The following is a 24,212-nucleotide window of genomic DNA, read 5'->3' as shown; positions in this document are numbered from 1 at the left end:
AATATCTGATACTATCATTAATTAATGATAATAAATAAAGTTTTCATTGAATTAAATAAAAAATTACATATACTTGTTTAAATTACATATCACTGTCATCGTCATTGTTATCCCAAAATTTGAAAATGATGATGTGGCAGTAAAATTGACACGTGGCATGGATTAGTTGGGTGATCTGGCTTAGCAATAGCCCAATGCTTCAATGAAGAATTTGGACTGCTTGAGAGATGTCATGGTCAAGCCAAATGCACCCGAGGAGAATACTTGGGCTAAGGTGTGCTTGGCTCGGAACCTAGTTCGAGGAGCCCAAGTGCTTGGCTCGGACCCTAGTCCGAGGAACCCAAGTGTTTGGTTCGGACCTTAGTCCGAGGAACCCATGCATGCCAAGAGATGGGCTTAGACCTTGGCCAAAGAGAGGCCACAAAGGGTCCGATCGGACCTTAGTTGGAGGAGCCAAATGCTTGGCTCGGGCCATGTCCGAGGAGAGTCTCCTAAATGCTTGGCTCGGACCATGTCCGAGGGGAGCCTCCTAGGTGATTGGCTCGGACCATGTCCAAGGGGAGCCTTAGGAAATTGGCTCGGACCATGTCCGAGAAGAGTCCATACATATGTGCCAAGGAATTGGCTCGGACCCTAGTCCGAGGAGAGGTCCCAAGAGATTGCCTCGGACCTTAGTCCGAGGAGAGGCAAGGATGATTGCCTCGGACCCTAGTCCGAGGAGAAGGCAACAACAGGTCCGATCGGACCCTAGTCCGAGGAGCCAAATGACTTGGCTCGGACCTTAGTTCGAGGAGGCCCAAAACATGTGGCTCGGACCTTGGTCCGAGGAGAACCAAGTGGAGTTGTGGACGGATCTTGGTCCGAGGAAAGTAAGGGGTATGGTCCATATGCAGGTGTCCAGCATGCATATGTCCGACCAGAAGACGATATTCATCAACAAAACAGACTAGACTACATCAAATTTCCAGAAGCGACTTCAGTAAGAATCGGTCTGGGCACCGCGGGAATCTCTCATTCCTCACTCAAATTGAGGAATCTGTTGTATTTTAAATATTTCTTGTAATTTAAATATAAGATGAATAATAAAATATCCCTATCTGAAGGGGATATCAGTTGAGGATCCCAAGCCTATAAATAGAGGGATGATGGGATCGTAAAAGGAATTTTTGGCAATTTGAGAATTGGTCTGAGTTCTAGAGAGAGAAAGTGCGTTTTTTCTTGAGAGAACCCATTTTGTATTCTTGAATATTTACACTGAAGAAACGCAGTTGACACTGGTTCATCTGATCTTGAGTGTGGATAAAGTAATAAAATCTCTAAGTGGACTAGGCTATTACCGATTGATCGGGGCTGAACCACTATAAAATCTCTTATGTTATTTACTTTTCTTAATTAAACTGTCTGTGTCGTTTACATTCTCTTGAAGGCTTGTCGTTATTGACGTTCTCACGTCGTTGGCTAAAAACACAGTCAACTGTCATCACTAACTACAATATCATTACGAACACCACTATCACTATCGACTAGAACATTGTCGTCATCCTCATCGTCTTCATACTCGACCAACATGTCGTCTTCAAATTCAACTTCATCATCGACAACAAATTCATCTGAACCTTCGCCAACCAAATCATCGACGTTGTACACTTCAATGGGATTGACATCAACCCGATCATACTGAAGATTATCAAAAATTAGAAGTTCTACCCACAACTGAAATGAAGAAGAATTAACTTCTTGCAATATTGGTATATCATTTTTCGTCTCAGTATCATCAATATCGGAATTTGAGAAATCCCTATCTCATCTCCATCCTGATCTCGCACCACATCTGGTGGCAGTGGCAACACCTCTCCATGGTAATGCCACACTTTGTAGGATTGTGTGATGTCATTGCTGAATAAATGCATCGAAATTGCATTTATAGGCTGGAACTTAACATTCCCACATTTTTTGCACGGACAACGAACTAAACCCCGATCGTTCACCTGATTTTTAGCGATCTCGAAGAACTCCTTAACACCATTTCTATACTTTAGAGACCAACGATTCCTCGCACTCATCCAGCTTCTGTCGCTCGCCATTTTCAAGCGAAATAATTAAGAAAATATTAATAATTGTCTTAAAATAAGGGAAATAATAGTCAAAATATTTCAGAACCGTTTATCTCCCTTATTATCACATATCATATCTCTGGAAAAAATAATTATTTATATTTACCAAAGACAATATAGCTAATTATTAATTATTATAATTTTTTAAATCATTTACTTGTTTATTACTTTTATTTTAAAATTAATTTAATTATACATTAATTTCATTTTGTAATTTTTTATTAAATTCTTCAATTTTTATTTGATTATTTGCTTAATTAATAGCAATTTTATTATATTTATATTTTACTTAATTATATTTTATTAAATCATTTATATTTTTAAATTTTTTCAATTACAAAACATTTAATATTAATGTTAAAATTAATTGTTAATTATTATGATTGGTAATTTTACTTTCTTTAGATTATAGGTAAAAATTAATGTTTTGATGTATTTTTTAATTATTCTTAAACGTTTATTTAATTAATTATTAAACATTTATTAATTTTACTAACCCTAACAAAATTTGGGCAGCATAACGAATATATTTCAAACTATCCCAAAATTTTTAAAACCTACAAATTAAACGCGTATATAACCAGAATATTCCTAGATCATACAAAACATATATATATATTATCAAATACATCAATTTACATATATACAAATATTTAACCACAAAAAAATATATACTAAAACTGATTTTTTTATTAATACAAAAAAATTATTAAATACATATTTACAAACATATCAAATTTAATATAAAACAATTTAAAAATATAAACATACATTATTAATATGATTTTTTTAAGTTCATACTTTAACTAAAATACATATATCACAAAATACAATATAATAAATATTAACAAGCAAAAATAAACAAATACATATAAAACATTAAAATAAAAAAATACATATTCAAATCTGTTTTTTTAATTTTACAAAAAAAAATAATAAATACAAAAAACATATATTATAAAAATAACTTTAAAATAATTGTTATTAAGAGAAAAAATACATATAAAACATTAAAATAAAAATTAATGTTAACGGCTATATTTTTTGTAACTAATGTTAATTTTCCTAAGACTAACAAAATTTGGGCAGCATAACTGCTATATTTTAAACTATCCCAAAATTTTATAAAACATGCAAACTACACACAAAAATATACATAATATTACTAGAGCAATATACAAAATATTTCCAGAGTATGCACAACATAAACCAAGATTAATAACATATATCAAATCTTTTTATTTCAGTAACATCAAAACGATTTATTTAGTAAATATTTATAAACAAATAATATTTAATATAAAAAAAAATTATAATGCAAATGCACAATATAATATAATAATCTAATAATATACATATAAAGCATTAAAATTAAAAAATATACATACTCACATCAGTTTTTTTTTAATTTTTAATAAATACTAAAAACATACTTCTTTTTTTCTTTTTCATTATGTTGACCCTAGATTTGGGCAACTGACACAGAGTCACAATTTGCTTGACGTGTATGAATGCGTTGAAAATAACGTAATGACGAAAAGAATAAGAACACGATATTTTATAGTGGTTCGGCCCCAGAATCTAGTAATGACCTACGCCCACTTAAATTGTTATTAGATTGAGATTCAAAGGAGTGATCAAAGAACTCGGGTCCAATGAGTTTCACTAGCCTCTGAAGAACAAATACAATATGATTTCTATGACCTTTCTAATCCCAAGCAATTTAGAAGTCTGAATAGAGAAAATAGAGCCTGATCCCCTTCCCTGAGTCCTCTTCCTCTATTTATAAGCTTAGGGAAGATTTACATTTATTTGTTACAGATATTATTTCCTAAATAATCGGATACTCAAGAAATCATGGGAGAGAATCTCGGATTCCCTCATAACCGCCCAAGATCTTTTCCGCGTATAAAGTGCATACGACTAGTCTGGTCGTATGAAAAACTGATCGTCTGATACAGGGTGCTTTCCTGGTCGATAGTCGAACACGCATTCTTCCAGGTGTCAGCCATGTGTAATTAATGCTTGCCACGTCATTCGTTTCTGATTTTTTGGATAACACATTATTAATCTAATTTTTCTAAAACTACACAGATTCATATATTTTTTTAACACAAAAATATAAATAAAATATCAAATATCACACACGTACATATATATTAATAGTTCACAATTAATTAATCAATTTTCTAAAAAAAATTAACATTAAATAAACATATGTACACACACATTCCATGGAGATGTTCTAACCGAGAGAAACATAAACAAATATATATACATATAAACATAAACAAACATATATACATATATACGTAAACATATATACATAAACAAACATATATACATATATACATAAACAAACATATAAACATATATATATACATAAACTAACCCTTGGAGATGTTCTACCGAGAGATTGGAGCTGCAACCACTTTGGTGGACCTGTTTATAGAGAGATAAAAAATATATATATATAATTACAAACCGAGATATAGAGAAAAAAGTAAAAAAATGTTAAAATTTTTGCCATTGGATTTACTAACCTTGACTTGAGAGATATATCTTCGTTAACTTCTCAAATGTCCGGGCAATTGCCACCTAAAATGGACAGCCTTTTGCAGCGAACTGAGGACATTATGCTAGAAAATCAGAACCTAAAAAAGCATAATACCAAACTTGAGAGTCGTCAACGGCGTCAAGATCTCCTGCTCAGTGCTTTGTTAAAGCATGTTGGTGAATTGGTTCCTGGTTTTACAGTTGACTTACCAGACCAGGATCTGGACGAGGACAATGATGCTGACGGGGGCGGGGATGATGAGGCGAGCAGTACTCGTTTGTAGAAGTTTTTATTTATTTATTTAAAGTTTAATTTATGAGACATTTATTTTACTAAACTACTTTTATATTTTCATGTTTGGTGGAGACAATAAATATTAATAGTTGTAATTTTTTTTTATTTATACAATTTTAATTTTAATTTTATTTCTAATTAAATAATATTACTAAAAAATTAAATAATTATTAATATATTAAAATAAAAAATTATTAATTAATATTAATATATTGAAAATAAAATTAGTAATTTAATCAAAAATATTATTAAAAAAATACTTTTACCAGCGCAAAATTACGTCGGCAAAAGTTTCAATCCTCACTATATATATACACCTTTCCCGGCGCAAAAATGCGCCACTAAAAGAGTCAACTTTTACCGGCGCATTTTTGCGCAATGCGCCGCTAAAAGTGTTTTCCACAACAACGCGACAAAAATTTTTGCCAGCGCATCCTTATTTTTCCCGGCGTATTTTTTCGTCGCCAAAAGATACCATTACCGGCACATTACATTTGCGTCGGCAAAAGTGAAATTAGCGACGGGGGTACGTCGCGGTCCTTTGCCGGCGCAAAATTGCGTCGGCAAAACCTTACTTTTGCCGGCGCAAATTTGCGCCGGCAAAAGTCCTATTTTTTGTAGTGATAAGAGCTTCATTATTTGAGCTGAGCCACGGTGGGAATATGGCATGGGGTGGTCAGACCAGAGAGAAGAGAGAAGAAACATACAAAAAAATTCTGAAAATAGGGAAAAAGGGCTCACGGCTGCACTAAATCGTTATGACTTTTGCCGGCGCGTTTCGTTGCGTCGGCAAAAGTCTAAAAATGCGCCAGCAAAAGTCAGTATTAAAACCCTAGGTCAAAACAACATCGTTTTAATAAGTCAAACTTTTGTCAACGCAAAATTAGACTTTGTCGGCGCAACGAAACCCGCCGACAAAAGTCTAGCCACTTAACTTGTTGAAAACGTGCACTAAGTTAAAATACACGTTTGACTTTTGTCGGCCCGACGTTAGGTAAAATGCGCCGAAAAAAGTGTGCTATTTTTTATAAAATTCGATAGATCTTTGCCGGCGCAATTCGTGGTTGCGCTGGCAAAAGTCATTGTTTTTGCTGGCGCGTTTCACTAAATGCGCCGGTAAAGGTTTTTTTTGCCGACGCAATTCGGAATTGCACCGGCAAAAGCCTTCTTTCTTGTAGTGATGAGTATAAACACAAAATTTTAAAATGAAGCAATCAAAATATAAGTAACTATAAGTGAATTTAAAATAAAATCAAGCATAATGAACTAAGGTCCAATATTAAGCCTTAAGGTGATCTTTGGTTGTCTTGAATAGAAAGGAAAGGAGTTGAAAATAATGGTTGATTCCTATATGTTTGGTTGCTAAAGTTAAATTGGAAAAACTTTTTCATTGGAAAACTCATTCATTCATCTAAAGGTCCAAACTAATATTCCATGTTTTTTTTTCTTTCTAGTATTAGTTTGTATTTTATTCAAATGAAAAGGTAAGTGATAGGATTCGAACTCTTAACCTCTTTGAAAGAATTAAAGTGTGCTTTATTGCTCTTAAAAGAACTAATATTTTTTTACGATCGTTTTCGGTTTATTTATTTTTTTAAATCGAAACCAAAATCAACTTTGAAATTTGATAAGTATTTTAGTTTTTACTTATACAACCTAAAAATAAAGACTAATATGTGTCTTAATTATTTATTTATAGATTTATATTTGAGATTGTATCATGTTCTTGCTATTATATTTAATAATTTATTTATCAAGAAAAAAATTATTTATTTAAAATATTTAATTCTTAATTTTTTAATAAAGAAAGTCTATAATTTTTATTTTGGTGAAAAAAAGGGACAACTTGAAACTAAGAAATATCTCTTCAATATAAAAAGTGTATAGATAACGTAAATTCTTAGTTTTTAGTAGGGATGGCAATTTGGGTCACGACACGATGGCACGACACGACACGACACGTTTAATAATCGCGTCGTGTTCGTGTTTGAGTTTTTGACACGTTTAATAATCATGTCGTGTTCGTGTTTACCTTAATCGTGTCATGTCATAATCGTGTTGACCCATTTAATAATCGTGTCGTGTCATAATCGTGTCAGACACGATAACACGAATACTTTACATAGGTTTTATGATTTTTTTCGTATAATTATGATTAATCGTGTCATAATCGTGTTATCGTGTTCGTGTCGTGTTGACCCGTTTAATAATCGTGCCGTGTTCGTGTTCGTATTTTTGACATGTTTAATAATCGTGTCGTGTTCGTGTTTACCTTAATCGTGTCGTGTCATAATTGTGTTGACACGAATCTGACATGTTTACACGAATTTCCACCTCTAGTTTTTAGTTAATTTTAACGGAATATTTTTATATTTAACGATAGATTGTAAATATAACTTAAACTTAAATAAATAAATAATTAAACAAATTAAAATATGATATTTTTTAGATATTTTACAATGATAATTATTTAAAAGTAATAAAACTATATATTTTATAACTTAAATAAAGTTAATTAAACATAACTTAATATTATATTAAACATATAATATATAATCTTTTGTTGTCACTACCAAATTCAAAAACTAAAACAAACATAAACTTAAAAAAAAATTAATTAATTAGAATATGATATTTTAAAGATATTTTATGATAATTTAAATAATTAAATCATATTTATTCAAAAATAATAAATGCATACATATTACTTTTTATCTTATAAATTTGTGTGATAGTTTGCTTTTTATCAAGTAGTTGAAGTTCTTTTTCTTCATCAAATTCACCAAATGACATTGCAAGATACATTAAAAACTAAAAATAGTTGATGCATGCATATTACTGTCTGTACTATGACTTTTTCTATTGTTATTTTACATAAATCAGTTAATAAAAGAATAGAAAAAACTTTTATTGTGTCACTTAAATTATATAAAAATTCTTCTAATTTTTAATTTCTTTTTAAACATTAGGGTTTATACCTTGTTAGACCTTGTGTTTTGCCTCATTACTTGTTTGAACTTTGTGTTTTGTAAAATGGTTCAAATAGGCCCTTAAACCTGATTTTGATGAACAAAAAATTTAGTATAACAATACAGTTCTTAGGCAGAATGACTGTATTTTTGTTCTAAGTTGTTAGTTTTATGAATTATTTGTGATTTTAGTTCAAAAAATTTTGATCAAAATCGGGCTTAGGGGTCTATTTGAACTATTTTAGAAAATACAGGATCTAAAAAGTAATTTGTCAAAACACATGGTCCAAACAGGTAATGAAACAAAACACAGGGTCTAAAAAGGTATAAACCCTAAATATTATTATATTTTATATATATGTCATGAAGTCATGTAAATATATATCTATGTCAACGTTGTGTTAAGATGTCATATATGTAGAGATTATTGATATAAATATTTGTATATCTTATAGAACCATAATTCATATTCTATTATATATATATTAAAACAGTGAACCAATCTTTATTAAAATTATAGACAATGTTTACAACTTTAAAACAAAACAAACGTACATTGCGCGTTGCTTCTACCTAATATGAATACTTATAAAAAAAGCTTATATCAGAAACGATATGTGCACTCAAAATATACACCTAAACATTATATACATCGACATGGTAATTTAATCTAGTCAATTATATTTATTAAAACTGAGAAAAGTATTGTAATGTTTGGAACATATTTTAGGTATTACATATCATTAGTAATAATTTCTCTTTTTCTAAATTTACAATTTTACCACATTTGCACGCATATATAAGATTTTGGCCCATTAACTAAGCCCGGCCCAATGTTTCATCACTAAGTCTCAGCTCAGCCACTTACACCGACTCTTTCACTACACCACAAACCGGTCCTCTCTCTCTCTCTCTCCCTTCACCGCCGTTCCCAATTGACGCTCACGGCCGCCTCAGGCGGAGTCACAACGCTTGGCCTCACAAGCTCTCACCCTGACACCGCCGTTACTATCAACTGTAAGATTTCCAAGTGCGTTTTCCCTTTTCAAAGTTTTATTTTTTGTATAGAAATTGTTTTGAGGTTAATCGTTTCATTCATAAATTTTTTGTATAAAATTTCATTCTATTTTAAAGAATATGGAATAGAAAATTTCAATATATGTAATGTAGATTTGTTGTTTCATTAAAATTCACTTGGGAATTTTGATTGATTTTGAGTGTTAAAAACCCGTCGTATTGTCTGTCAATACTTTCAAGGAGGCATTTTTTTTAGCATAAAAGGCTAAAACCCTAATCAAACACCATCAATCTGTATCTTTCAGAGACAAAATGGCAGATCCCAAACACGGGGAGACGAGTTTAAGATGTCATCACTGCGCTGGACCTCTGACAAAGGATGTGGAAACCAGCGAGTGGACTGTTCGGCCATTTATTAGGGATAGCTTTTCTATGGTATCTATCCATCCATCAGCTATGCATTTTCAGGCTCTATTTGAATATTGTCTTCTTCTTTTTTTATCTCCTTTCGTATTTCATTGTTGGGTTTTTTCTTATTTTATAGATTGGGTCTGCTGTTGGTGGCACAACAAGTGCTTTTTATGGATTCAACCATGGTGTGCTTTCTCGTTTCTTATTTTTCAATTTCATTACTTTTACATGTTTTTAATCTTTTTGGGCTTCTTATATATGATTGGCTTTTCTTTTGTTTTCTTGTCTTTTACAAAGTTATTTTAGTTTATTATGATCTGTTGAGTTGTCAATTCATGTTCAATTAAATTATTGTGCTTTGATCCTCAAAACTGATATGGGGATGATGTGTGGGTATTTATAAATTATATATATGAAAAAGAAAAAAAAGTTTATTGGAGTAAGCATTCGAGTAATCAGTATTTAGCCGGGAATAACTCATTGATTTTTGTTTACAAGTTTAACGCTTTGTGATTCCTTTAATATGCTTCAGTTTTAGGCAATGTTTAAACACTGAAAGGCATTATTAGCATTTTGGTTTTTGATCTGTGGACATGTTTATGCAGTGAATGTGATTTAACTCTTATCTATTGACAAATTCACTTGTAATATGCTCTGTATTGTACATGTATAATTTTAGGACTCTTACTGCTATTACCAAAATAAAAAGAACAAAAAATATAGATTTCCAATATATGTAAATGCATTGTTCTCCATTTTCCATTCATAAAATTTGTCAGTATTGGCTGATTTTCACTGTGAAATGCATTACATTTTCTTTGGATCTCAACATATAGTAATAGTACTTTAATTTTGAGGTCTAGTCGTAGTGCTTTTCGTTAGGTATACCCTTGACAAGATTTTCCCATGCAAATCGCTAATTATAGGGTAGGAAGCCAAGTAGCTGATAATTAGCTATTCCAGGATTTTAAACACAAGGGTTTACTGATTGCTTTTAAGTTCCATAGCCCTTCTTGTCATTGTTTTTGTTTTATTTTTCCCAAATGCCATATCCTTGTTAAAGACTTGAAGTTTAAAAAGAAAGAAAATTAAACTACAAAGGTTGCATAACTGTTTGTTGACCTCTCTTTTCTGTTTGTGCCTTTTGCCAAGAGATTTCTTCATTGGAAACGTTGCATTATAAACTCATGTGTTCATTTTGTATTTGTTGTTGCAGTAATGCCAATTGTTCGGAGATTTGTAAAGGGGCCAATGTGGTTACATTTTCTCGTTGGTGTAAGTTTTTTGGTGTTTTAGTACTTACTCTGATATGTTTTTTCTTTGTAAATGACAACTTGTACTTGCTCATGTATTTTGGCTCTCCAATGCAAACTTTCTTCTTCCTTATGACATAAAAGATTCAGTATATAAATAGATGATATGTTTGTTTAAAGAATTGTGCATTATACTTAGTGATACGGGGTTTTATGTAAAGATTTCATCTCTCCCCTTTTTTCCTTAGTTGGGGTTTTATGTTGAATTGTAAATTGTTGATAAAGGCTTATGCTTTTCTATGTTGGAGAATGGTTACTGTTGGTGGGGGAAGTCTTTATCTCGTAGGAGTTTTGGAATGTTTTTAAACATGAAGAATGGGCTTCAAAAGTTTGGGAGTTGATTATGGGCTGGTATTCTTATTAGTTGTTTTCCTGCCGGGTTTCATGCTCACTCCGTGAAACAATTGAATTTTGTGCTAGGTGGTGTGGCAAGGCTAATGTGTTTTCTTGTTTGAAGGAAGATTCTTGTGGTTTTTCACTATATAACGCCTTAATTTTAATTTCTATAAAGATTCTGTGGAAGTTTTCTCCATAAGTTAATCCGCTATTTTGTGAAACTTTTTTTTCCTTAAAATATCATGGTTGAAGTTGTCTCAGGTTAAATTAATTTCCTTTTACTTTGTTCATATTGTAATGCGAAACCCTTACATGCAATTGTAAAGGATTATACACTGGCATTGGCCTAAATTTTCTCATGTAAATATGCAGGCACCACCTGTGATAGTATTTTCTTCTGCATGTGCGGGTTTGGCAGGTCAGAATTTTTTGTACTTTACTTTTGGTGTTCTTTACACTGTGTCTCTCTTACTCATCAAATTTAACAGGCTTTAGTTTCTGCTGATGTGGTAAAATAAAGTTTTGTAGAATAAACTATTTCATGCAGTAAGGTTTAACTAATATCAAGTAGTGGTGCTCATCCGATCCGATCTAACATTTTTGCTTCTAACCAATCCAATTAAAGGTTGGATGTTGGAAATGAGCATCCAATCCAATCTAATTTGACTTCAAAAATTGGATTGGATCTCTTAACCTGAATTTTAATATTAAAAAGTATACTAATGATATTTGCTAATAATACTACATTAAAATTTTAGAATTACCACATTAGTCCTTAACATGATGTATTTACATAATGAGATATACTATGATGTATTCACATAATGAGATATACTATATGTCAACCAATATAAATTTTTTTAATTAAATATATTTATATTTAATATAATATATATAAATATTTTAGTAAAGGTTGGAATCGATCGGTTCTTAATTAGATTTTCAGAGTGTTATCCAATAATTGATCCAATCAAATTGTAGTTGGATATTCAACTTTTTGTAATTGAATTGGTTCAGAGTAATTGGATTGGTTTGGATCTTGAGCACTCTATCAAGTATATGTATATGCATTTATCAAACAATTATAAATAGTTGTGTACATTCATTCGAGAGCAACTAGATTGACAAATATATACGTGACTTCTGAAGCATTTTTTATTTACCCCAACGCGAGGCTCTCTAGGTTTCTAAGTAATGCTTGTGAGAGAGGAGGGTTTTTTATTTTTCACCCAATCACTTCTAAAAGTACTTTTCTAATTTTAAAAGTTAAAAAACAGCTTAAAGAAGCTTAGCTGAACGAGGTCTCTTAACTATTTTTATGTAGCGTACTTTCTAGTCATTAATCTCTTGTTGTCTCTCTTAAAGGGAATAGATCATTTTTATTCTGCATAATTATCTTAATCTAAGAGAATTCCTGCCTGCCTGAGTTCAATGTTCCATTCCAGCTTTTCGGGATGAGATTGATAGAATGATAGTAGATCATTAACATTTTCTATTGGAATGTGCGCAGGTGGTGCAGTTCCGGCCGTTGCACAACTTGCTTCGTCATCGTATCACGCAGCATTTTCTTCCTCGCCATTTCCGTCGCCTACCACTTCTAAAGACGAGAAGATTCACAAGTCCAGAACGTCCTCGACCCTTTGATGTACAGAGAATATCCGCCTTACTCGAGTAGGCAGGTGCTCATACATCCTTGAATGGTCCTACAAAGTATATATTTTTTGGTTACACACTCAAATTAGTGAATATTTAACCCAAAAAAATCTTATTATATTGAAAGTTCTGTAAATATATTCTATTTTTGTGCTTTCCATTTTTGTCAAAGGGGTATCAGCCTCCAACTGAGTTGGGTTCGTCCATTTCCAGGTTATTAGAAAGAAAAAAAAAATAAGTAGAAAAAAAAAACTTTGAATATGTGCTAAGACTAAGAAATAGAAGAAAATTGGTATGGCTTTCAAATTTTTTATTGTGTGTTGGCAATAGTTAGTGATGTTGCATTATATTAGTTTGGTATATAATTGGTACTTGTATATTTTGTAACATATTAAATAAAATTTATGATTTAAAATACTAAATATCATTTCAAATAAAATTTAAAATATTAAAAAATTACTAATATACTATAATAATACATAAATATAGATATAAAATACATAAAAAATTTAAATAGGAGCCATCGAAGCAGAAAGTGTTATCCTCGCCCTGTCACATTTAACATTTGAGGAATAAAAATAATCTTCATCCTTGGCCTGTTCCTCGTTTAGACAAGAATTCTCTTCCTCGTTTAGACAAGAATTCTCTGTTCCATTGAGAGTGGGTTCTTTGGGAAAAATGTAAGCATATATATATATATATATATGATAATTCTTCTTTAGGAGCTTTACTTTGAGCGAGTTTATCGCTGAGACTTTTAATGTTCTCAATCTGTGAATAGTTTTCAGTGCGATTTTTTTTATTAAGTTCAAATATGTTGTTGTATGCGTAACTAATGTTTTTTTATGTGCGTGGAAATTAATATGTTTGAACCTAATTTTCGGCATTGTAAACCATTCGGAATTTTCTGAAAATTTGCACGATGCTCTAAACAACTACAATATACATGGTCATAAACAAAATTGTGTCGAAAATTATTCATGGGTAGAGAAACTGAAGAGCTCCATCGGTAGAGTTTAAAGTGAAGCTGAGAATTGTCATATATATATATATATACTAGATACAAACAACGTGCAATATGCACGTTTGTTTAGTTTTATTTATAAAATTTATTAATTATTTTTATTAAATTTATATTAATGTCATATAAATTTTGAAATAAATATCCTATTTTAATTAAATAATTTATTTAATTTTGTTTAAGTTTGTATTTGTTCTAGTTTTCGAATTTGGGAGTGACAACAATAGATTATATATTATATATTTAATGTAATATTAAATATTATACGTAGATTTTAAATTTAAGTTTCTTGCTAGTTTTTTTTTTATTAAAAAAAAAAAAAATTTGTTGCTAATTCACAGTAGATTATATTATATATTTAATATGATAAAATTCTAATAAGTGAGTTTAAGTTTAATTAAATTTTATTTAAGTTATAAAACGTATGATTTTATTATTTTTAAATAATTATCATGATAAAATATCTCAAAAAGATCATATTTTAATTTGTTTAATTATTTATTATTTTAAAATAATTATTATTGTAAAATATCTGAAAAATATTATATTTTAATTTATTTAATTATTTATTATTTTTAAATAATTATTATTGTAAAATATCTCAAAAATATCATATTTTAATTTTTTTAATTATTTATTTTATTTGATTTAAATTTAAGTGTTTACAAACTATCGTTAAATATAATAATATTCTGTTAAATATAAGAATATTCCGTTAAAGTTAACATTGAAAAAAATAAAAAACCGTTAAAACCAAGAATGTTCGTTATCTACACACTTATTATATAGAAGAGATATAAAATATAAATATATACATATATAAATTAAAAAATCAAACTAAAGTAATATGGAGGTTTTTGTCTTAATTAATTATTGTTATAATCATTATTATTAATATAAAAATAAAATGCAATAGAATTAATTACTATTAATATAAAAACATAAATTTAATTGAATTTATATAGACCTTATTATTAACATTGAAATTGAAATAAAATAGAATTAATTATTATTAATATAGAAATTGCAATAAAAATAAATTAAAATTTATATGTAGAAGATTAAGAGACATGGTGGAGAAGGGAACAAATAAAATATAGGGAAAATACTAGTTTGATCAATGTGTTTTTTTTAAATACGTGATAGACTTTTGTGTTTTGTTAAATGATAATTCAGACCCCATATTTTATAAAATGGATAAAAATGTGCCCTAGCCTTGATTTTTATTAAAATATTTTTGGTTATAAGATCAATTTTTAGGTTGTTGAAGAGAATGTGGTCAATGATCTAAGAATGAAAAATTATATTTGAAAATATTTAACCAAATCAGGTCAGGAGTACTATTTTTATATATTTTGTAAAACACAAGGTTTGAATTGTTATTTAACAAAAATATAGACAGCGATCTCGTATTTTAAAAAAATACAAGGACCAAACTAGTATTTTTTATAAAATAAATAAATTAAAACCTATCATTATTTAAATATAAGAAAATCAAAATAAATAAGATTAGAATGCCACATTTGCAGTAAGTAGACTTTCAGCGGAGAACTTTATAAGCCAACGCTTATTAATGTGTTGTTTACAAAATTATAATATATGGTTACAAATTTGTTATAAATTTGTAAAAAAAATTTTAAATCTTAGCTAAATATGTGAATATCCCAATTTTTTTTTATTAATTTATAAGATTTTTAAAAGAGAAGTTTACATAAATATGGGAAAAATATATATAGGTTTTAAATTTATGGGAAAAAAAATAATTGTACAAAATATGGTAAGTTTTGGAAAAAAAGTTTAAAATATGGTAAATAAATTACCATAAACTTAATTTTCTTATTTTTTATTCTCTTCTCTCCTCACGATCTCTCTCTCTTCTCATTTCTTTCTTTCTCTTCCTCAATTCAATGGCCATCTCAGATTTCTTCTGGCGTTGCTACCTCCACTGCCGCCTCCGACGACGACGAAGAACTGATTTTCTTCTTCTTCTTCTTCTTCTTCTTTCTTTCTTTCTTTCTTTCTTCTTTTTCTTCGTCTTCTTTATTTCTTCTTCTTATTCTTCTTCTTCTTATTCTTATTTGGTCTTTCTTATTCTTCTTTTTCTTTCTTCAAATCTAGTTTTCTTCTTTTTCATATCTGATTTTGAACTTCATATTTGATTTTTCTGGGTTTTTTTTTTTCTAAACCTGTTTAAGTAACCAGGTACTTGACTTCATATTTGATTTTTCTGGGTTTTTTTTTTCTAAATCTTTTTAAGTAACTAGGTACTTGACTTCAAATTTGATTTGATTTAAGAAATGTACTTAAGAAAAGTTGACTGCTATTATTTAGTGTAGACTAGGGTAGTATAAGAAGCTAGGTAGTTGAATATTTTAGGGTACTTTTAACATATGAAAGCTTAGGTTAGCTCATTAGTTTTTTTGGTTGAAAAGGACAAAAGTTGTCAAAAGGTTCTTCTCTGTGATGTTTAGATCAATAGGTTTAGCAGCCAAATATTCATCAAATAAGGTTATAACATAAATATTTATGTGTTTATTGATTATTTAAAGAAATAGAACTAGAACGTTTGCTCAAAAAATGTATCGATAGGTTTACAAAATTTATTCAGAATACAAGTACAAGAAATAAAAAAACAAGCAAACAAAACTTTTGATTTTTCTGGGTTTTTTTTTTTCCAAATCTGTTTAAGTAACCAGGTACCATGACTCCTGAATCATTTTATTCATATCATATTTTTTTTAGACCTAGGTGTAACCAGTTACAGTAGCGATTAATTTATATTTTTTTGTTTAGATTTGATTTTGTTTACACACCTGACTAAGTAACCAGGCACCATAGCAATTGGTTATTTTTTTTAGATTTGATTTTTTTTTCAGACCTCGCTGTAACCAGTTACGATTATTATTAGTTTAGATTTTTTGTTTGAATCTTATTTTTTTTCCAAGACTGGCTAAGTAATCGTTTACCATTGCAACTGTCTCTGTTTTTTTTTTCAGACCTAGTTGTAACCAGTTACCTTCAAGATCAATTTAGTTTATTTTTTTTCATATCAGTTTTTTTTTCAAATCTGTTTAAGTAACCCGGTACCATGACCCCTGATTCATTTTATTCATATCTGATTTTTTTTAGACCTATGAGTAACCAGTTACGATAACGATTAATTTAGATTCTTTTGTTTAGATTTGATTTTGTTTTTACACTTTACTAAGTAACCAGGTACCATAGAAATTGGTTTTTTTTTTTCAAACCTCGCTGTAACCACCATATCTTCCTACTAAGCTTTGAGCCTCTCAGCCATTTTTTCTTCTCCTCATTCTTCAGTAGTTTAATTCATCCCCCATCCTCTTCACAAAACCTCCATTAAAATTCATTTCTTTTTACTCAGTTCAATATATACATATATTTTTTCCACAGATAGATCTAATATAATCTTAGCTAGATGTTACTAACAACCAAAACCAGTAGCTGAAGATGTCTCCAGTACTCAATGAAGTTCTTCTTTCTGGGTATATGATAAGCTCCAGCCCCAGATCTAGCCTTGCCCTTCGCCAACCTCCCCAGATTTTTGCATCGCGAGCATCACGATACCATGACCATGCCTGAGCGACGGAGATCGACATCTGCCTTGGAGCTTGCTGCAATATTGACGATGCAAGAAGAAGAAAAAGAAGAAGAAGAAGAAGAAGAGGAAAATGCGTACAAGAAATAAATATGGAAAATGAATCACAAATTGATTTTCATTTTAGGCTTTAAGTTTAATTAAAGCGTGATGCAGATAAAAATGTGATAGAGAGTATATGTACTCAAATACCTGCATGCATACTGGGAATTGATTTTCTTACAAAAAAAAAAAAATAATAATAATAATAATAATAATACGTAAAATGACTGAAAAACCTTCACAAAAATTAACATAAATGCATAATAAAAAACTACTGAATTAAAATTTTCTTACAAAAATATTTACCAAAATAATAAAAAAAAAAATAATAAAAAAGATAGAAATTCCCTCACAAAAATGCCCATATAGAATAAATAAACTTATACAAAAAAATATGGGATACAGAACAAATATTTTGATAAATATAGGAAAACAAAATCCATAAAAAAAATAAAACAATAAAAAAAGCCATAAAAAATGCACACAAAAAAAAAGCCATATATATCAAATTTTATTAAATTTTCCCATATTTCATGTAAATTTTTGGAAAATGCCAACACTGTTATCTCAAAGAAGTACCCTATTCATGTAACATCATTTACAATAACATATCATCTACGTACCAATGTAGATAAAGTAAGAAAATTTTCAAAATACTTCATAGGAGTGCAAAAAATTTATATTAAGTAATATAATCAAAATAAATTAAAACAAACATTCTAATAAATATAAAACATTTAAAAGATTTTAGAATGACACATATTCTCCTCTTTGAAAGGTATCGATTATAAGAATATATTTATAATTTAATTAAATACTTATCATAATTAAATATCTAATTAAATTAAAATTTAAACATGTAGATACTATTTTTTCTAGAATAAAATAGATTAATTAAAATTGTAGAAATATTAGATACTATACGAACTAAATTCAAATTTAAATGTGTAGATATTTTTGTTTTTCACAAAAAAAATGTAGAATTATTTAATTTCGGTTCCCTTATATTTATATTTATACGAGATATATGGAATGCAATATGCACCTTAGCTTAGTTTTATTTATAAAATTTATTAATTATTTTTATTAAATTTATATTAATGTCATATAAATTTTAAAATAAATATCCTATTTTAATTAAATAATTTATTTATTTTTATTTAAGTTTATGTTTGTTATAGTTTTTAAATTTGAAAGTGACAACAAAATAATATATATTATATGTTTAATGTAATATTAAATACTATATATATATTTTAAATTTAAGTTTCTTGCTAGTTTAAAAAAAAAACAATTTGTTGCTAATTCATAGTAGATTATATTATATGCTTAATGTGATATTATTCTATGAGAAAATTACATAATACACCGTATAAAGCAAAAAAATTTGAAATATACGGTTGCCTACTTTTATACGGTTTTTTATTTCAAATATACGGTTTTTTATAAAGTCTTTTTTTCAAATTTCAAACCCCGAAGTTTTTTTGTATTCTCTTTCTCTTTCATCTGTTTCATTCTCCGTTTCTCATTTTTTCTTTGGCCGAGTCCGAAAACCTAACTGAGTTTCTTCATTTTTTTTCAAAATCGTTTGGCATTGACTGGTTAAACAATGGTTGTCACTCGTGCGGGGTCTGCATCTCCTGCTCGGTCGGGTGCTGCGTTCTCTGGCCCAGCATCCTCGAAGCATTCCGACGATCAAGAGTCTTCCGAAACGAAGGGGAAACTTCTGAAGAGTAATCTTTCTCCTTTGTCTAAAGGGAAAGCTGTTTTGAAGTATTCATTGGATTCTCCCCTTCCTAATGTGATCGAGGATGATGTTGGTGGTTCAAATGAGTTGAAGGAGGGCGACATGCATGCGAGTGTTGACTTAATTGGGAAAAAGTTGAAGCGAAAACATGTTGCATTGTCAAAGAGCAAAGTCAGTGCGAAGAAATCTAAGAAACTATCTATTGAAGGTTCTAGTCGAGTAAAGTGCAAGGCTAACAGAAAAATTGCGAAGAAGAATGTTGGTTTACTGGATAAACCGAAGGTATTTATGTTTGTGTCGTTTAAATTCGTTTTGTTCTTTTTTTTCTGTTTTTTATGGGTCTATTTGTCTTGTTGCTGTTAACAATTGTTATTTTTTTGTATCAAAGTGTTACAGGTTTGTTAATGGTATTTCTGATGTTTGTAACCTTGTTTTCCATTTTTGTAAACATATGTTACAAGTCATAATTTGGTAGTTTTGTAACGAAGTGTTACAAGTTTGTTAATGTTCTTTCCGACGTTTGTAAATATGTTTTTCTTTTCTTTAAATTTATGTTACAGGTTCTAATTTGGTAGTTTGTGTATTTTATATATTAGGTTTTATATTCTTGAAATATGTTTTCTATGTTGTTCATGCTCTGATCTGATTTATGTTTTTAATTTTGTTAATTTTTGTTAGGTTTTTGTACCTATATGTTACATGTTTGTTAATGGTATTACTGAAACCATGTTTTTGTTTTTTTGTAAACATATGTTACAGGTCCTATATTGTTAGTTTTGTAACCAAGTGTTACAAGGTTGTTAATGTTCTTTCTGATGTTGTAAATATGTTTTTCTTTTTTTGTAAACATATGTTACAAGTTCCTATTGTTAGTTTTTGTAACCAAGTGTTACAAGGTTGTTAATGTTCTTTCTGATGTTGTAAATATGTTTTTCTTTTTCTGTAAACATATGTTACAAGTTCCAATTTGTTAGTTTTTGTATTTAAAGATAATAGGTTTTATATTATTGAAATATGTTTTCATTTTTTCAAGTTTTGATTGTATCTGTTTTAATTTCATTTCATCAATTTGTGTTTTTCTTGTCATCTAATCATTTGATTTGTCTTGTTTTAAAATTTTGTTGGTTGTCTATTATTCTATGCAGCATATGGAATGTTTTATCAAACATGAGGATCATTATAGAGCAAGAGTCAATTTTCACTGTGGTTTTGAGAAGATCAATGTGATCTCAGAAAAATTGACTGACTCTCAAAAGGTTTTGTTTAGTAAGACTTGCTTTGGTCATTTTCTAAACCTTAAATCTTATGCTAATCAAGCTAAATTGGTTCACCATGTTTTGTTGAGAGAAGTTAACCAACCAAACTTAAATGAAATGTGGTTTAAAGTTTGTGGAAAGCTGATTAGGTTTTCTTTGGGTGAATTTGGGTTATTGTCTGGGTTAAATGTGTTTGGTGATATTGATAGAGGTGGAATTAAGAATAGTAATCCTATTGGATTGTATTCGAAATTTTTTGGTGACCATACAAGGGGCATTTCAAGAATTATTGTTGAAGAAAGGTTTAAGGCTGCCAATTTTGATAATGATGATGAGGCTGTTAGGATGGCTGTACTTTACCTGATCACTAACTTTTTGTATGCTTGGCAAAAAGAGAAGAACATTGAAAAAACTGACTTGTATCTTTGTGATAGTGGTGGTTTTAATCATTTTCCATGGGGAAAGGATATTTTTAATGTGACTCTATCATCTTTGAGAGATGCTTTAAGGGAAAATGAAGTTGTTATTACTCGGCAAGGTTCTTACCCAACCTATAAGTTGAATGGTTTGCCATTTGTTTTCCAAGTTTTCATTTACGAATCAATTCCTAGTTTAGAGGGAACTTATTGTGAGAAGGTTAGTTGTGGTCTGCCTAGGATTATAAATTGGTCATCTGTTGCAATCCCATCTCATAAGGAGCTTGAGAGGAATGTGTTTTCATTACATAAGGTAATTTTTATTCTTTTTGCTTTTCTTTATATATGAATTTATTTGATTTTTTTAATATTGTAAACTGATTTTTCTGTGTTGTTATTTGCAGACCAAAATTGTTAAAGTTTTGCCCACTGATGAAGAGAACAATGCCTTCAAGCTTGAAGGTTTTTTCCAGTGCAACAAGGATATGAATGTTGCTGATTTTGAGGATGATGATTTTGTTGCTCCTCCAAAGAAACCAACCAGTGAGGCTCCTTCCTCATCATATGTTCCTTGTGTGACATTTGGTTTTTCTGATATGAAAATTATTGTGGATGAATGTCAGAAGAAGTGTAACATTATGTCTAAGGAAATTGCATTTTTAAAGTCTGCTAGTGAATCTAGACATAGGGCATTGATGGAGATGTTGGTTAATCTGAAAAACGATCAAGATTTAAAACACAAGGCAGTTATGGAAATGTTAGGTGAGTTGAGGCCAAAATCATGTGGTATTAATGATGATATTGATCATGTTGATGTTGGTTTTGTGGGAGCTGATGTTGGTGATACTTCTGGTGGTGGTGGTGTTTCAAAGGAAAAGGATAAGTTTTTTGAGAATGAAAGTTTTACCCAAGTTTTTGATGAATGCATTCAAGCAATGCAAGAAGATGCTGCTGGAGATATGGTAATTGCAGATGATAAGAATGATACAGTAAATGAGAATGAGAAGACTACTGGGAATGATGTTGAAGAAACAATGGTATGTATTCTTATCTAAATATTAATTTTATTGCTTGGTTGGTTTGTTATTTTTTATTTTATATTTTATAGATGTTTATATTTCTGTTAATATATATAATTAATATTTTATTTTTATTAATTTTTGTTTTCCCTTTTTGATAGGAATCTGATTTTGTTTCCATTGGAATATGAGAAGTGGAAGAGAAAGTTTAGAATTCTTGTTTTGTAAACCTCTTGTTATTAATTTGTAAACTTTTTTTTTCTTAGTTAGTTTTGTACAAGACTTTTCCAGAGCATGTATAAACTCTGTTATGTTTTTGTAAACTTATGAATTTTGGAATTTTTTGTTTGGCAATTATTATTTTTTATTATATATACAACTTTTTTTTCCAGAGCTATGACCAGGTTATTTTGGTTTCATGATTTGTATTTTTTTAAGGTAATGTATTCATGTATTTCTGTATTAATTTATAAAATTTTGTTTTTCCATAGAATATTGTCAAACCTCATGATGATGTAGCTGATGTTGTTAAAGATCTAGAAGAAGAGGCTCATATTTTTAACAACATGAATGTGGAGATTTTTGATAAAGTTGTTCATGCAGCTGTTGGTGATTTGGCAAAGAAAAAGGTAACTAAACAAGGCAGATATTGTATTTTGTTTTCTCTTTTTGCAATATGTTCCAATAGTTGTATTATTGAGTTTTTCATATTATTTTTGTTTCTAGGAAGTTATTATGGCAACACCCATTGCTGGTTCTTTGATGAATCCAGTAGTTGTGTCTACTCCTGTTGTTGGCAAAAGGAATCCAAAGCCTGCTACAGTTTTGCAATCTCCTTTTGTTAACCAATTTGGATCATCTTCTTCTAAGGATATGAAACATTTGGAGGTTGTGAAGTCTAAAAGGAAGGTTGTGGGACGATATGCTTTTGGAGACAATCTTTTTGATCTGCCTAATCAAATTGACCAAGACTCTTTTAACAAGTGGTTTTCTCTGGGGCTGAGAAAAAATAATAAGTATGCTTCTATTTTTTAATTGTTTTTTTATTTATTTTGTATTTCAGTTTCTGTTTCACCATAATTCACTTTTAAATGTTTATAATTGTTATAGGTATAAGAAATTTGATGATAATAATAGTATCATTAAGGAGCCATTTCAGTTTTGTGTAACTGAGATTGAGAGAAAAATTTGGTTTTATGATTTAGTTAAAGATGGGAGGGATTTGGACAATGAGGTATTTTTTTCCCTTATTATCATTAAGTTGTTTTAGTTTTACTGTTTTCATTATTCTCATTATGGTTTGCTTCTTGTTTTTTCAGCATATTAATGTGGCATTTTATTACCTTAGAAAAAAAGCCAAGTATTGTGAGTTGATAAATGTTAGAGTTACTACTACAGATAACTCTTTTGATCAAGTTATCACTTCTCTGTATGATGTGTATCTGTCAAGTGACTGTGATCGATCTGTTATATCGCATAACAGTGTTATTTTTGAGTATATTTGTGGTTATAAAATGCTTTGTAACACCCCTTGGTCGCTAGTAGATTTCATTTTATTCCCTATTAATATGACTGTTGTTGGCTGTAATCATTGGATTCTTGGGGAGTTCAACGTGAAGCAGAGATTTTTTAAAGTCTACAACTCAATGAGGAATAGAGTTATGGATAAGAAAGTGTTGAAAGTTGTTGAAGCATATTCTACTTTGTTGCCCTTGTTTCTTTCTTTAAATAATTTTTATGAGTCAAGGGAAGATATTGATCTAAATGCACAAGCATTCAAGGGCATTGATATGTGTCACCCGTTGGACATTGTGTTTGATGATGAGGTTCCACAACAGAGTAACAAGTAAGTGGTTTTTTTTTAGTTATTGTTATTTTTTGGTTGCATTATTTTGTTTATATGCATTTATGTGTTACTGATTTTGTTGTTTTTTTTTTGTAGCGATTGTGGGATTTTTATCATAAAGTTTGCTGAATTTCTTATGCATGGACTTATTGAAAATATCCCCAATCCTCTGAATGTTAGTTTCCAGAGAAACAAAATTGCAGTCGAGCTATATGTCCATGCTAAAAGAAAGAAAGATGAAGGCTATCTATCTGATGGGGAGTTCAGAGGAAGAATGAGCAAGAAGATGTTGAATGTTAATGCAATGGAAGTATGAGAGCATCAAAGTAGTTAACATTTTGGCTTTTATCTTGTAAAGAAGATACATACTTATGGCAAGATAACTTTTGTGTCTTTGTTTTGCAAACTTTCAAGCAAGTATCATGTTTGAATATTTTGAATACTGTGGCATATCATTGAATTTTGATATTAGCCCTTTTTTATGAGGAATGTTGTACAGAGGTGTCTCAAGTTTGTAACTTGAGTTCACAACTTTATTTTTATATTTCATGTTTTAGGTAACATCTGTTAAAAGTTTGTAAC

The 24,212-nt window shown here is 29.7% G+C and overlaps 2 protein-coding genes across 3 annotated transcripts; both read left to right on the top strand.

Moving 5' to 3' along the window:
- Positions 1–8,796: 8,796 nt before the first annotated feature.
- On the top strand, positions 8,797–12,819 carry LOC133824611 (uncharacterized). Of its 2 annotated transcripts, none has more exons than XM_062257553.1 (6): positions 8,797–8,951; positions 9,257–9,386; positions 9,496–9,547; positions 10,579–10,637; positions 11,384–11,429; positions 12,522–12,819. In XM_062257553.1, the coding sequence occupies exons 2-6, from the start codon at positions 9,264–9,266 to the stop codon at positions 12,653–12,655; spliced, it is 414 nt and encodes a 137-aa protein (XP_062113537.1). In that variant the 5' UTR covers positions 8,797–8,951; positions 9,257–9,263; the 3' UTR covers positions 12,656–12,819. The 2 variants fall into 2 exon arrangements, with proteins under 2 accessions (XP_062113537.1, XP_062113538.1); XM_062257554.1 differs by having other exon boundaries at positions 8,802–8,964.
- Positions 12,820–18,709: 5,890 nt separating this feature from the next.
- Positions 18,710–24,173, top strand: LOC133824610 (uncharacterized). The gene is made up of 8 exons (XM_062257552.1): positions 18,710–19,375; positions 20,239–21,078; positions 21,170–21,802; positions 22,276–22,413; positions 22,511–22,800; positions 22,895–23,018; positions 23,104–23,630; positions 23,727–24,173. Exons 1-8 carry the CDS (start codon positions 18,956–18,958, stop codon positions 23,944–23,946), a joined length of 3,192 nt encoding a protein of 1,063 aa, XP_062113536.1. The 5' UTR covers positions 18,710–18,955; the 3' UTR covers positions 23,947–24,173.
- Positions 24,174–24,212: the final 39 nt, after the last annotated feature.

This window comes from Humulus lupulus, chromosome 3, assembly GCF_963169125.1.
Source record: "Humulus lupulus chromosome 3, drHumLupu1.1, whole genome shotgun sequence".
Taxonomy (NCBI): Eukaryota; Viridiplantae; Streptophyta; class Magnoliopsida; order Rosales; family Cannabaceae; genus Humulus; species Humulus lupulus.
This window is presented reverse-complemented; position numbering and strand designations above follow the sequence as displayed.